General features: G+C 37.3%; 1 protein-coding gene across 1 annotated transcript; it reads right to left on the bottom strand.

Annotated features, from left to right (window-relative positions):
- Window positions 1-601: 601 nt before the first annotated feature.
- LOC109031511 (uncharacterized) lies at window positions 602-13,378 on the bottom strand. The gene is made up of 9 exons (XM_019043063.2): window positions 13,096-13,378; window positions 11,814-11,938; window positions 10,760-10,923; window positions 5,533-9,785; window positions 4,658-4,793; window positions 4,010-4,141; window positions 2,694-2,775; window positions 1,938-2,059; window positions 602-896 (listed from the first exon to the last, which is right to left on the bottom strand). Exons 1-9 carry the CDS (start codon window positions 13,240-13,242, stop codon window positions 838-840), a joined length of 5,220 nt encoding a protein of 1,739 aa, XP_018898608.2. The 5' UTR covers window positions 13,243-13,378; the 3' UTR covers window positions 602-837.
- Window positions 13,379-13,407: the final 29 nt, after the last annotated feature.

The raw sequence follows: 13,407 nt of genomic DNA, 5'->3' as shown, positions 1-13,407 counted from the left end.
CATACTGAGGCTCATGGGAAATTTTCAACTTTTCCATACCTGTGTTAATCTCCCTTGATCTATCCCGATTTTTCAAACCTCAGAAACATAATTCTGTGGGGCAGGGGCTAGTCAAAGTGGAACAGCCACACGGGCTTGCAGAAAATTGGGGATTGAGAGATCCTGGATGTCAGGTCACATCGACGCAGGCAGTCATAAAAGCCTCTCAGTCAGCATGCTCTTTTTTTTTTATTTAAAAGTTGATCACATCTGAAAATTGACTAATTTTCAATTTTCAGATGGTATGTACTTTTTTTCTTCACTGAACTAGTTCTACTTCACTCAAGAATAGGTAAATTTACCTGTACTAGTTCAACTTCACTGAAGAATAGGTAAATTTTTGGACATCAAATTCTGGTGATGCATGACATCAAGAATTGGAAAAATTGATGTTTTTTAATTTTTTCATATTGCTTAGATTTTCAAGGATCCAGTAATCTGAAACTGAATTTTCCCCCAAAAAGTACAGTATCACCGACTCGAATCTAAATGTCAGCTGGGGGAGTTGACTGAGTAATATATAGTCACTGAAAAATGACGTGGCAACAGAATTAACAAAAAATAACACGGTAATACTTTATTGCTGGAATATCCAACCTAGAAACAATCACAGCTCAATAGTGGAAGGAAATGAGATTCCTTTGATAAACGATCAGTTTACAAAAGAAAATTACAGGGTTATTTCTGGAAACTGATTACTGAAGCTCGGAGTATGGCAGAAGGGAAGTTTAAGGAAACTTCACCGGGAAGATATTGAACAGTATGTACAGGCACTATTACATTGGTTTCCAATATTGATCACCTTTTTTTCGTCACAATGTTTGAGTTCAGTGCATTGATGCTTTCATTTTCCACACCTGCAACAAACCATTCTCATTACATAAATGAAAAAATGTCTTCATATTGAAGGGTACGGGTATGGTTGCTCAATCGAATCCTTATCGAAAAGCTATCTTTACAACTTGATTCAATAATATGGATAGACTCTAATAAAGCTGTTGTCATCACAGGCCGGCCGGTTCAATTGGAATAGCTTAAGTTCTGAATCCTTGCATTGTTGCTGTGAGCGTCAATCCTCTGACCTGCATGGCCCTAAGAACTAATGTACACTGGCAACACCTCATTCTAGCAAGTTCTGACACTTGTCAGTAAAAGTCCTATTTTCATAATCAGTTCTGGACAAACCTGCCTTGATAACTGATCAGAAGAAACCTATTCGGCACTCTTATCCAACAGCAAGAGAAAAAGTCTTACAAAGTAAGAAAAGGAAAAACATTGCATTGCTTCTCTGACGTAAATCACCGTAATGTGATAGGTTATGAGGAGTGCAAAGTTCTTGAGTTAAGCCCTGTCCTGGCATCAAGAATTTGATTAATAAAGAATTGAATTCTCTCACGAATTTAGTAAGAATTTTTTACAACTTCAATGCAGAGTGCTACTGATGAGCTTGGTGGCATATTTCAGAGATGTAGAAAACCGTATCCCAGCCATCGATATGGCCAATGACAGTTAAATACAGAGGTATGAAAGAACATTACTGCTCACGAAATTTTGGTTGCAAAAGAAGCAAAAACTATACAACCATTTCTGCTTTTTTTAAAATTATAAAATTACTTAGTTTTTTTTGCCATAATTTAAATAAATGTAAGCTAGCAACCAGTACTCTAATTAAACAAAAGGTACCATTCAGATCAGTGCAGCTAACTTTTCCACACTACAATCCATTTTCATATCTTTGTTACCGACTGGGTTACCCACCCTTATTTTTCATCAACAGTTACATGTTTCAATGAAATAAATTCGCAGCATGAAAAGTTCTCTAATCGGATTTGCATTGGGTTACTGAAAGACTAACTTTTTTCTGTAAATTAGATCTGTAAAGTCATAAAAATGATTACCTATGGAATCTCGGGTACTCGAATTATTACTTCTAGCTCGTCGAGAGGTCTGAGAAAATAGAGGTCGGGGTTTGTACAGGTCACTACTGTCGTACCTCTGCAGCTTACCCTGAGAGGATTCCCTGAAATTCAAGAAAATTTAAGCATGAAGATGAACTGAATAGAACCATTATAAAATTTATTCAAGCCTCTGTAAGTAAAAGTATGAAAACAGACTGCAATTTCTGTTTTTTCATTCAATACTTTATAATTAAAGTATGTGATTTCAGCGATATATTTGTGACATTGCAGACTTCCTGTCATAGGTACATTAATTTTTAAATGGAGAACGGCTCGACTAAAATTCTTTAAATATTCCACGATTTCTCTTCTCTATTAGAAACAAATCCTAGAAATACTTCAAGGTATGACGCGGGTTTGTTCTTCTTCAATGAAAATAAAATAGGAGCAGAGACTTTTAAACACCGCAAACAAGAAATGTGGTTCGGGAGTTCCACCATCAACATTTGACTAAACATTTTTTTAGGTTTCACTGGGAATGAGCACAAACCCATTCAAAACTATTTGGAATAAATTATAAGAAAGAAAAAAAAATTCAATTTCAAATATGAATTATATACTAAAGACCCCAGAGGTCCGCTGCAATGCAGTGACAGTGATACAGCTTCTTTTCACTGTAATTTCAAAGTTCTGTTTTTGATACAATCCAAGTCTCAAAAATACATGACGAGTTGAAAAAAAGAAAACAGTACTTACACAAGTGCATTTCTTTGTTTCATGGGCGGCGTAGTTTTCCCACTGATTGGTGATTTCTTCTTCGCTGTAGCATTGCTCTCTCCTGAAAATGAAGAGCACAGATGTGAAAATAGAGGCAGCTTCTGTTTTTCTGAAAATATTCTAATCACGAGATGGAAACCCTATGTAGGTGAAAATACTACTTCCTGATTGGGTTTATCAATTTCATAGCACATAAAAGCAAATGAACTGACTTAAGAATCAAATCTCTACAGGATGCTTCATTTCTCCACTGTCTCCAGATTTGCTCCCTGTGGCGATGGGTCAGTACAGTTAGTCGCAGAATCGTGCTTTGATGGTTTGAACTTCAGCAAAAAATGGTCAAATCTGTTCAACCATCTGGTTTCTAAATCCAAAATTGACAGAGATAAGTATCGCTTTTCGAGAAACACGATGTATGACATCATCCACCATGGTAGTATAAACCATGATTTCTTCCATCCTTGTTTTATCAATCAGTAATAAAACACACATTTGCAGTGGTTCCTTGACTTAAAACACAGGTGGAACTAAGATGTAAGAAACCATGGTATGCACTGCCCCAGAAGACGACATCAAACGTTACATTTTCAATGGACAATATCAGCATTAATTTTGGGCATAGAAACTTGGCGTTCAGACAGTTTTTATCAATTTTTGCTGATTTATATACTCAAACCATCAAAACACGATTCTGTGACTAGCGAAACTATCACATGTTATGCTTCATAGATAATTCGCGTAATATCTATGTAGTGCATAGATAATACGTGGTATACATTCACAACTATGATAAAGAAGGAAAACTAATCAGCCTCTGTCTGACACAGGATTTCCGTTTTCCAAATCGTTAAGAATTTTAATTACTGTGGCAAATACGAATGATAAAAAGATTTTAGTGAGTTTCAACGTTTAAAGGACAAGAGAAAGATTTCAGGACTTAAAGATGGAGAGGGAGGAACGTTAGATGGACAGGAGAAAGATTACAGGACTTAAAGATGGAGAGGGAGGCATTGATCTCATTGAACAGTCTACTTGGTTCCACTGATATTAACAAAAAAACAAAAAGATCATAAATAAAATTTTACATTTGATGTGCTCTTCATCAAAGACACAACGAAAATCATATTAATATGGGGTTGATTTTTAAATAAAAAAGTGATTTTTAGTACAACCAATACTACCATGTAAGAGAAACAATTCTGTTGGACTTGGAAAGAGTGGACAAGGAAAAGGCCGTCAGGATTTTCGGGATCGGAGGAAGTAGGTTCGAGGGGGTGGTCGTTTGCTTGTTTCACCTGAATGCCGTTTGCTCCCCTTGAGCGGCTTGGACTGAATTAGAATGGATTCGCTCTCTGGAGTCGGTGGTAGACTGAACGCTTCTTCAGAGCTTGCATTCTTGGGACTTGGAACGTTTCCACCGGGCACAACTGGGGAGAAAAATTAAGCAACATTTTAGAAAGCTTATAAATAAGATTTTCCTTCATGAATTTTGATGAGTAAAACCATCAAGGAATTACCAATAGCCAGAAAACATTTTTAAAAGGCAAATGATGAAAGCTGGATTACACTTGCACAGCATATGTTGTTTTTGGATATGTAGTAGGGTCCTCACAACACTATGTAGGAATTACCGTAATACTGAGGATTTTTTAATGCTTTAAAATGTAAAGGGGACAATTTTTTTTGAATTCTCAACATTTTAACTACCACCCACTCAAAAAAATCCTCGATTTTGAAGTTGAAAAAAATCTCAATTTTCAAAAGTTCCCTCTGTCTGACATTGTATGAAAAGAATGTTCATCAAACTTAGATTTTATTTTTATTCTAAATTAATTACGATTCAAAAATGGTATCAAGTTCAATATCAGAATGAGTGAATCAGATAGAAAAAATAATTTAATTGAATAGGGAATAGAAAGAAATCTCAGTTTGCAAATACTTACACGGAGCAAGGCCACTTTCAGCAAGCAAACTTTCCAGAGCTGGTTCAATCAATTGTGCGGTCAAACTTTTGTTTGGCGTGGTTAAAATACTACTATCGTCAAAGCTACAATCACCATCATATTTTGATGGTGATATCTGCAATATAAATAAAAACATTGAGGTGAAAACAAAGCAAATTTATTGGAAGGCTCATCCAAAGAAAAGGGAATTTTTTCTATGAAAATCACAAATTTTAAGGCTGAAACTCTCCTTCATCTTGCAAATTGCAACTTCCAGAACCAAGAACCTTACAGCATCAATATTCCTAATCTAGGAGACCCAGCTCTATTTGAGTCAATTTTTGTTCATCAGACCTTCTATAATGCATTTAAGTGTGAAGAGCTTCCCGTAACAATCGAAATAATGAACCGATCATTTTCAAAATGGCCTGCCTTTTTTTCTTTGAGCCTCTTGTAACCTAATGCACTTACTAATGGTCACTACTAATGTTCAGAATTTTTCACTTTTCTGAAAAAGAACTCATTGAGATCTTATGATTATTTTTACAGGAGGAGAATTTTAAACATGGATGTCTATGTAATTTGAGAGAGTGGAGATCTCTTGTTTTTGAAATTACAGAATCAAATGGTAGGTAAACGTTAGAGAAGAAATTTAAGGGTAAAATAATAAAGTTCAAAGGATCATTCAACATCTCTAGAGCATAGAATATTTCACTGCTCTTAAATTTAAATATGCTGAATGTAAAGCGATTGTTCTATGCAATTTACACTCAGACGGACAAAATAATAAGTATGCTCTTGAGCGCTTCATACTAATTGTTATGTATTTCATTTATGTTACTTAAACTAACGGTTAGGGGAAAAAATATACTAACACTGTCATTGAGTTGGCTTGTAGACAAGCTAAGAACATCTGATATGTTTGATTTGGTCGATGCCTGGTTGCTCCTTGACCTTTCAGCTCCATGAGGAATCTTGGTGGAGGACTCTCCAGAACACGGCGAACCAGGGCTGACCTGAAGCTCACCTGTGCTGATGCCGTAAATTTTAATTTTCTTCGCTTTCATCTGATTTGAGGCTTCCTCACTGCTGGCTGCTCCCCCCTTCCTTTTCAGATTTGAAACCACAGGTGATATCCCTTCTTTCAAAACAAAACAGTCATGCTTTTCATCGTACACCCAACAGGGCAAACCAATTTCTGGAACACTAACACAATACTGGCGCTGAACTTGGAAGTTATTGAGACGGAGGAATTCATCTAAATCAGAGTCAATGTCAACATAGTCAGACGTCAAGCTGATCTTTTGGTTTAGAGGTTTGATCTGAAGTTCAAAATTATTCACGAAGTTTAGGAACTGTTGATTGATCAGGTCCTGTGCAGGAATTTGTTCTAAGCTCTTGGTGTCTGTAGTGGAGAGATTTTGATATCGGGAGACTAAGAAGGATCTGAACTTGGTAAAGAGAGTTTTAGGGTCAGCCTTTAATTCGTCACTTATTTCAAAGTTTACATCCATACTTTCAGCTTGCGCTGATTCAGAACCAAGAATCTCTGCTGCTGATGCCTCTTTTCCTATTTCTCTGGTAGCGACGCTGAGAGCAACTGGCTGGTTTTCTTCTTTTAATATGCTCTGTTCAGTGTCTCCTAATATTTCTGATTGTGAAGTATTTGGCAGCGAGATCTCGGCTGTTTTTTCTGCTTCCAGATAATTGACTGAGAGGCCTTTCGATTGTCCTTCGTTTCGAGTCATAGATGGCTGCAAATCTTCATCCTTTTCTAGGTCCAGCATAACCTCAGCACAGTCTTTCACAGAATTTTCATTTCTTTGTGGAAGTGATTTATCTGAGCTTTCCTGCACCTCTACGTTTTCTTTTACTGTGCAAACTTCTGTTCTGTCAGTATTCTGTTCGTACTCTTCCATTGAATTTTTGTCAGATTTTCCCTCAACTACTGACTGATTTGATTCTTTTGTTTTATTTTCAGTCGTAATTAAAGTTTCCTCTCCCTTTATTTCCAAACTATCTTGCATATTGTTCTCAGATTGATTGACACTTCCCTTTGATTCATCTGCGTTTTTAGAACTAGCAGTCTTTGCTGTAAATCCATGGTTTTCTGGTGTTGAGCCACTTTGTGCGAGATCTTTTTCATCAGGACTTGTGAAAATTTTTGTTTCAATTCCTGTTGACTGTGCAATATTTTGCCCCTTGTCCATTTCTCCTGCTTTTAGACTAATATTTACTTCTTTGCTGAGCTGAGTGTGCTGAACTTCGCTCTGACTTTCATTAGTTTGTAATTCAACAGCATTTGCCTCACTATTTGTTCGATCTGAGTTTTTCTCAGGGTTCTCTTCAAGGTTAGTTGGGTAGCTTTCAGTCTTTATTGAATTTTCACCGCTCCACATTTGTTGTATACTTTGATCTCTTTCTGTTTCCACTGTGGATCCATTATTTTCAGTTGTTGTCAAAACTTCTAATTCACTTTCAACACGGTTCATTGCAGAATTAATTAGGTCACTTCCATTTGCTTGAACAGTCTCATTAAATTTGCTGGTTTCTCCTGCAGGTGTGTTAACCAAAGAGACATCACCTATTGGTCCATCAGATCCAGAATTTGTTTTGTCAAAATCGGCTACACACTCCGCCCTGGAAACAATTTCTTCGCTTTCTTCCGATAACTCTAAGATTTTCTGTTCATTAGGTTTGTCTAGCGACTGGAATATGTTTGCAGCTATCTTGCGTTTTTTAGGACTTGGTGGCTCAGAGCAAGCAGGTTCATCAGCCGTAATCTGCTTGCTTGCTACTGAACTACTTTTGACAGATTCCTGCAAAGATTTATTTTCAAGGCACTTGTCGCGTTTAGATTGCTCTGACAACATCTGTTTCTCTAGTATATGCTGTTCTAGCATTTTTTTGGCCTCAAGGAAATTAGCAGCATTTCTAGGCTTTTTCACACGCAATGAATCTGTATCCTCTTTGATTCTACTGAATGAGCTAGCGAGTGAAATAATACTGGCATGACTACCAGAGACATTCATAGGTGGGCTTTGAAGTCCATCTAATGAGCAACGCTCCAAAATGACCTTAGGTGTCTTGTCAAACAATATGAGTGTGTTTCCTAGATGGTTGTCCGATAAGGATTGCTGCAATTCAGATTTTGTGACCAAACTTTGGCTTGAGACATCGGTCGCAGCTGGAGGGTCCTGCAGGTTGACATCTGGGAGGGGATGTTCCAAAACCGAATGGACGATGCGAGCTTTGGTGGAATCACTGCTATCTGATGATTTAGACGAACTGCTTGAATGCTTGTGACTGGATTTTTTGGGAGGATCTTCTTTGCGAGATGTTTCGGATGTACTGTGTATCTGAGATGATTTGTGGTTGCGATGTGTACTGCTGGAGCCGTCATTATCTCGGTCTGATGAACGACGGCTGTCTCTGTCACGACTACTTGTACTGGATGAACACTGATCTTTGTTTTTGCGATCTTTGTGGTTTTTATCAGTCTTTTTTTCCTCTTTTGTTTTGTCTCCAGAATTTTTTTCCTTGCCTTCATCTTTAGACTTCTTGTCTACTTCTTTCGAAGACTTGTGTTTGTCATGACTATCTTTTGAGGAGCTGCGATGGTGATCTTTGGATGATCTATCACTGGACCGGTGCTTGGAGCTGTGTTTGCTGTCTCGTGAATGGTGCTTTGAATCTTTCGACTCCTGGCTTTCTTTAGATGAATGATGTGCTTTGGATGAGTGCTCATGTTTGTCTTTTGAAGAGTCATCTTTAGAGGGTTTTGTTTCTTTGTCCTTCTGAACCTTTGCATCTTTAGAGTCTTTAGATGACTTGTAATCTTTGGATTTGTGGCTCGATTCTTTCCCATCTTTAGATGACTTTTCTTTGCTTTCTTTAGACACATCTCTACTCGACTTAGAACTGTGACTGTGACGTTCTTTTGTTGCACTGTCTTTGCGTGAAGAGTGTGATGATCTATGACTGTGTTTTCTTTCACTCTCTTTTGAGTTGCGTTCGTACAATTTCTGTGTCTCTCGCTTTTTTTGTTCAGTCAAGTTCTTTTTCCCCGACAAACTGTTCTCTGTGTCGATACTCAGATTGGACTCCTCCGTCTGCTTGAAGCACATATTTGAATTCTCTGTACTGTCCTTGACCACTCCAGACTTTGAAAGACAGTCGTCAGATGATGTAAGGGAGCTTTCTTCTACAGACTTTTCTTGCGTTTTCTTAATACTCTTTTGAAGTTCGTTCACAGACTCAAACTCTGCATTGTCGTAGTGAATGGTGGGCGTTTTTGGGAGGCTCAACTCTTCATCGTCTTCTTGAGAGAGTTGCACACCTGGACTACCTTCTCTACCATTGTCCTTTTTCCCACCAATGCGACTCTCTATCGAACTTGTGTCTAAATCACTAATAGACTTTTTGCCATCGGCTAGACCATTGCTATCTTTATGTCCAAAATGCTCTTTTGGGCTGTAGGTGATCCTTACGCGTTCATACCCATCACTGTCTGACGATTCATCATCAAACTGGCCTTCATTAGCGCTCTTTATGCTGATATAAGATGCACATGTCTCGTCGAACATTTTCTCACTGAACAACATTTTTTCACGCGGCGAGTCTGGTGACCCGACAGATGAGGATGTCAGCGGTGAGATAGCACTTGCATCAATCATTGGCTCAGATTCCTCGACATTGAAATCTTGTGAAACAGCTTCAATTTCTACCTTGATTTCAGTATCTTGAGGCGTTTGAACTTGTGCTACTTCCATCTCCGGAGAGTCAGTTTTTTTCGGGCTTTCCAAACTGCTCTGGCTTAGCATATCAGAAATACCGGACATCTCACTGTCACTGTCTTTCTTCCCATGATGCGGTTCAAACATAGGTGAAGTATCGTCTTCTTTGCTATCTTCTTTGGCTTCTTGTTTGATCCGCGAGGGAGAGAGTATTTCCTCTTTAATTTCTTTGGTTTCTTCCTCTAGGTTTGTGTCTTCTTGCTTGTCTTCAGATTTGTCGGCAACCTCACCATCACTGAGTCCATTGTGGTCTGGAGAGATTGGCTCGAGCTCTTCTGGTAAAAGATTGTGAGGCTCCCCTTTAAAGCGACTCGATTTTCCTTTCTCAGTTCCTGAAAATATAATTTAAGACAACATGAATCAGTTAAAAATGCTTGAAATACAAATTGAGACAAGGGGCTCAAGCGTGAAAAAGAGTTCAACACCAAAAAACACTCTCAGAAACAAAAATACGCACAATGTAAGAGAGAGGAGTCTCGAAGCATTGATTTTTTTGAGAAAAAAACTGAGCAGAGCAATGTCTTGCAGTATCATGGCTGGATTCATTCAAACTCGTATCATATCTTATCTTTTATTACATCTTATCTCTCATTACATAAGTTTAAGCAACCTCAGCTCATATAGACAGCCTAAAAACATATGTATAGGATCGCTTCAAAATATATGCTTTGACAATGGATCACTAGACAGAGTTAGCAATCAACCATCGGAGTACATAATACTACATTAAAATTTGACAAAATCAGTTGCATTGAATTCAACTCGTAAGCGAGTTTTCAGTGTTTGTGAATTCAAGCTTCTTACTTACCACAAAAGGTCCACATGAATCAAACGTGACACTGAAATAATATCAGTGTCGAGAAGAAAATTTTATCTAAGTGCTGAATTTTTTTGATCCACATTACATGCAATGTCCATCCATAGAGAGAGCATCTTTGTGAGACACAGCCTCTTAGTGAACAGTGAGTTTTTTTCTAAGGGCGTATTTACCGTGCATTGACATTGAATCTCTTCAAGCGTGGAAAAGTTGATTGATTGACTGACTGATTTTTATACACTAAGTCCCAGGATTGAACTGCTAGACTGGGGGAGAGTATTTTACGGGTGAAAATGAAACTTGTTCCCTTCATAAAATTTCTTCGAAAGAACTCTCTGTAAGGACTGAGTCTCCCCACTCCAAATTTCGATTGAAAATGAGTTCTCTAAATTTTGGCAACAATTTTGAGACTGATTTGTTGTGCAATTTTTTTTTCTTGTCATTAACTGAACAATACAAGAAGTAAAGAGAAAAGCAACGAAAATTTACCTTTGTTAGAGGTGCTGGTGCTTTCTGCTTCTGGCTTCGCCTCAATTGGAATACCAAGAAATTTATAAACAACCTCCTCTACTTTGGGCATGAAAACTGAGCAGATTTTTGGATTGACTACCTGCTCCACTATTCGCTCCAGCCCCATATCCAGGAATCGGCAGCTGAAATGTAGTAAAAAGGATTTTAAATTAGGAGCTCCAAGCATAGTTCTTCTACAATCCGCACTGGTACAGATATTTGTAATTGGCAGAAAGAGCACACAAATTACAAGTTTAAGCCATAAGGGTTTAAAGTAATTTTAAGGTTTTACAGGATTGATGTAAATTTGATCTTTACCATATCAGCAATCTGTTTGTGCAAATGCGGTTTCCACATGAGACAACTATGCAAAAGTTTCTGCGCAAATGCATGGAAACAAAGCTCAAAATATTAATAACAATGCATAACAGCATGATGGAAAAGTGACACAAGGATAAAATCAGAGAAAATTTGTCTGGAGAATGAGGAAGGTGAGAGATGAGATGAGAAAGGTCACTTCAACTCAATAGTCAAACACTTAAAAGTTATGTTTGCAACACTTTAGAGGGTGATTTAGGATTAAGTGCAATTTGATTTGATTTCAAACTTTCATTTTTCTCAGCGCGGAGAGGACTATTTTGAAGTATAGCCCCTTAAAGATTAAGGGGAATTTTTTTTTTTTTTTCATAGTTTTTAATAAAAATTCATTTGAACAAAATGGTTGAAAACTGGTAACCAAGGGTAGTGTTAATATTAATCTAAAAAAGTGGAATACTAATTATATGTTCAGGATTTTGGTGATAATTTACAGAAATTATTTGCGGTCGAAAACTGATAGCCCCTGGAATTCTCCACAAGGTGATTTTTCCAAGAGGCCGGACTTATTCACTCAGGCGAATTTTAGCTGCAGAGACAGTACCTAAGAACTAAAAATATGTTACTTTTTTCCAGACTGATTCACCAAAAACCCTCTGAAAAATTGTAAGTAAGAAGAAATAGTGACTTTTTGCCAAAAAATTTATACAAAACTTACTCATAGACATGTTTCCTCAAGTTTTCACGGACATTTTTCTTGTTCAAAGTTGCACACCATGTTGTTCTGTTAAGAAATGATTCAACTGAAGTGTCTACACGTTGTCGCAAATTTTGATAAGCAGGCTGTAAGGGAATAAACCAAGACAGTTAATTATTTAAAATTTATCACTTAATACTTAGGAGGAAACAAATAAATATACAGATATTGTACATAAATGACTACCTAGTATAGTTTTCATTCTAATTTTGTTCCTGACTGTATACTTATGACAAGTTTTTGTTTCATTCAGCATGGGACTGTTCATAATACTTGTAACTTAAGGTGGTTTGTCACTGTTTGTGGCATGGGATATATCGCATTGATTGTGTCAAGCATCTCAGCAGATTTGGAATTTTTAGCCAATAAAAGGACAATAGCCCCTGCGCATGAGCCTAAAGGATCATTCTAAACCACAAAATTAGCAAAATTCAGAGCAAAGAAAGCAGAATCCTGTTTGGAAAAAATCTCGCAGTTGATACAGAACTCGATAATATCAAAGTGTATCGAATGCAAGGTTTTGTTTCCTAACAGGATTCTGTTTCCATTTCTCTGAATGTTGCCAATTTTTGGGATTAGAATGATTCTTTAGGCAAATGCTCAAGGGCTATGATCCTTGTCTTGACTAAAAGTTCTAAACCAAGGTACCAAGATTTTCGGCATAATCGTTCCAATATATCACACGCCAGTTCTACCATGTCAGAAACTCTGACAAATCACCTTAAGTTGAAAATCAAAATCCTCCATATTTTTCTGATATCTTTACTTGCTAGATACTTTAGAATTACAGACAATATGTATTATTCAGTAATGGAGGCAGTGCACAAGTCGCAGTCGAGATCACCTTTGATAGCAGAACAAAGAGATTCCGCTGAAATAATTCAGCTACTGGATGTGAACATACTTATTGAATATGAGACTCTTCCGCAAGCAGATACATGTTTCGTCATCAGAATGAATCAGCACAGATATGTCAGGATTTTATCTCCGAACACAAGTTTAGGATCTTGGACTGATATGTAAAAAGGCATGTTTGCCCTTCCACCTGTAGTTTGAAGATCAGTGCATTCAACCATTGTACACTTGAATGTTTTGATTACATATGGATCTAAAAGAAGTGGGGAAGAGATCAACAAAAACAAGATAAATTTATCTCATGGACACAGAGTCAGGACACGTGAATCTTCGAATCACATTCAGGAGTTTAGCATGTATAATATGAACGCAAATTAAGGTAGATTACCTTGGTATCAACATCAGCTAAGCACTCTTTCCGAAATTCATCAAATAATCCCTGAAGTTTGAGCTGAAAGACAATTTTGTCAATCAATTCAGGATCCCCAGGAAGATAGTTGGTGGCATTCGCCTCGCAGAGTTCTGTGCTCTCCATACTTCAATCACTATGAGACACTGTTCAGCAACACCGAAAATAAATTAATAACTACACTGGAAGATAGAATAGATTTAAGCATTGATAAAATTTCATTAGATCAAAGAATAGAATAGAGTCCATTAGTATTCCTCAAGAAACTCAAATACTCAATCTCAAAGTACC

This window comes from Bemisia tabaci, chromosome 4 (assembly GCF_918797505.1).
Source record: "Bemisia tabaci chromosome 4, PGI_BMITA_v3".
Classification (NCBI taxonomy): domain Eukaryota; kingdom Metazoa; phylum Arthropoda; class Insecta; order Hemiptera; family Aleyrodidae; genus Bemisia; species Bemisia tabaci.
This window is presented reverse-complemented; position numbering and strand designations above follow the sequence as displayed.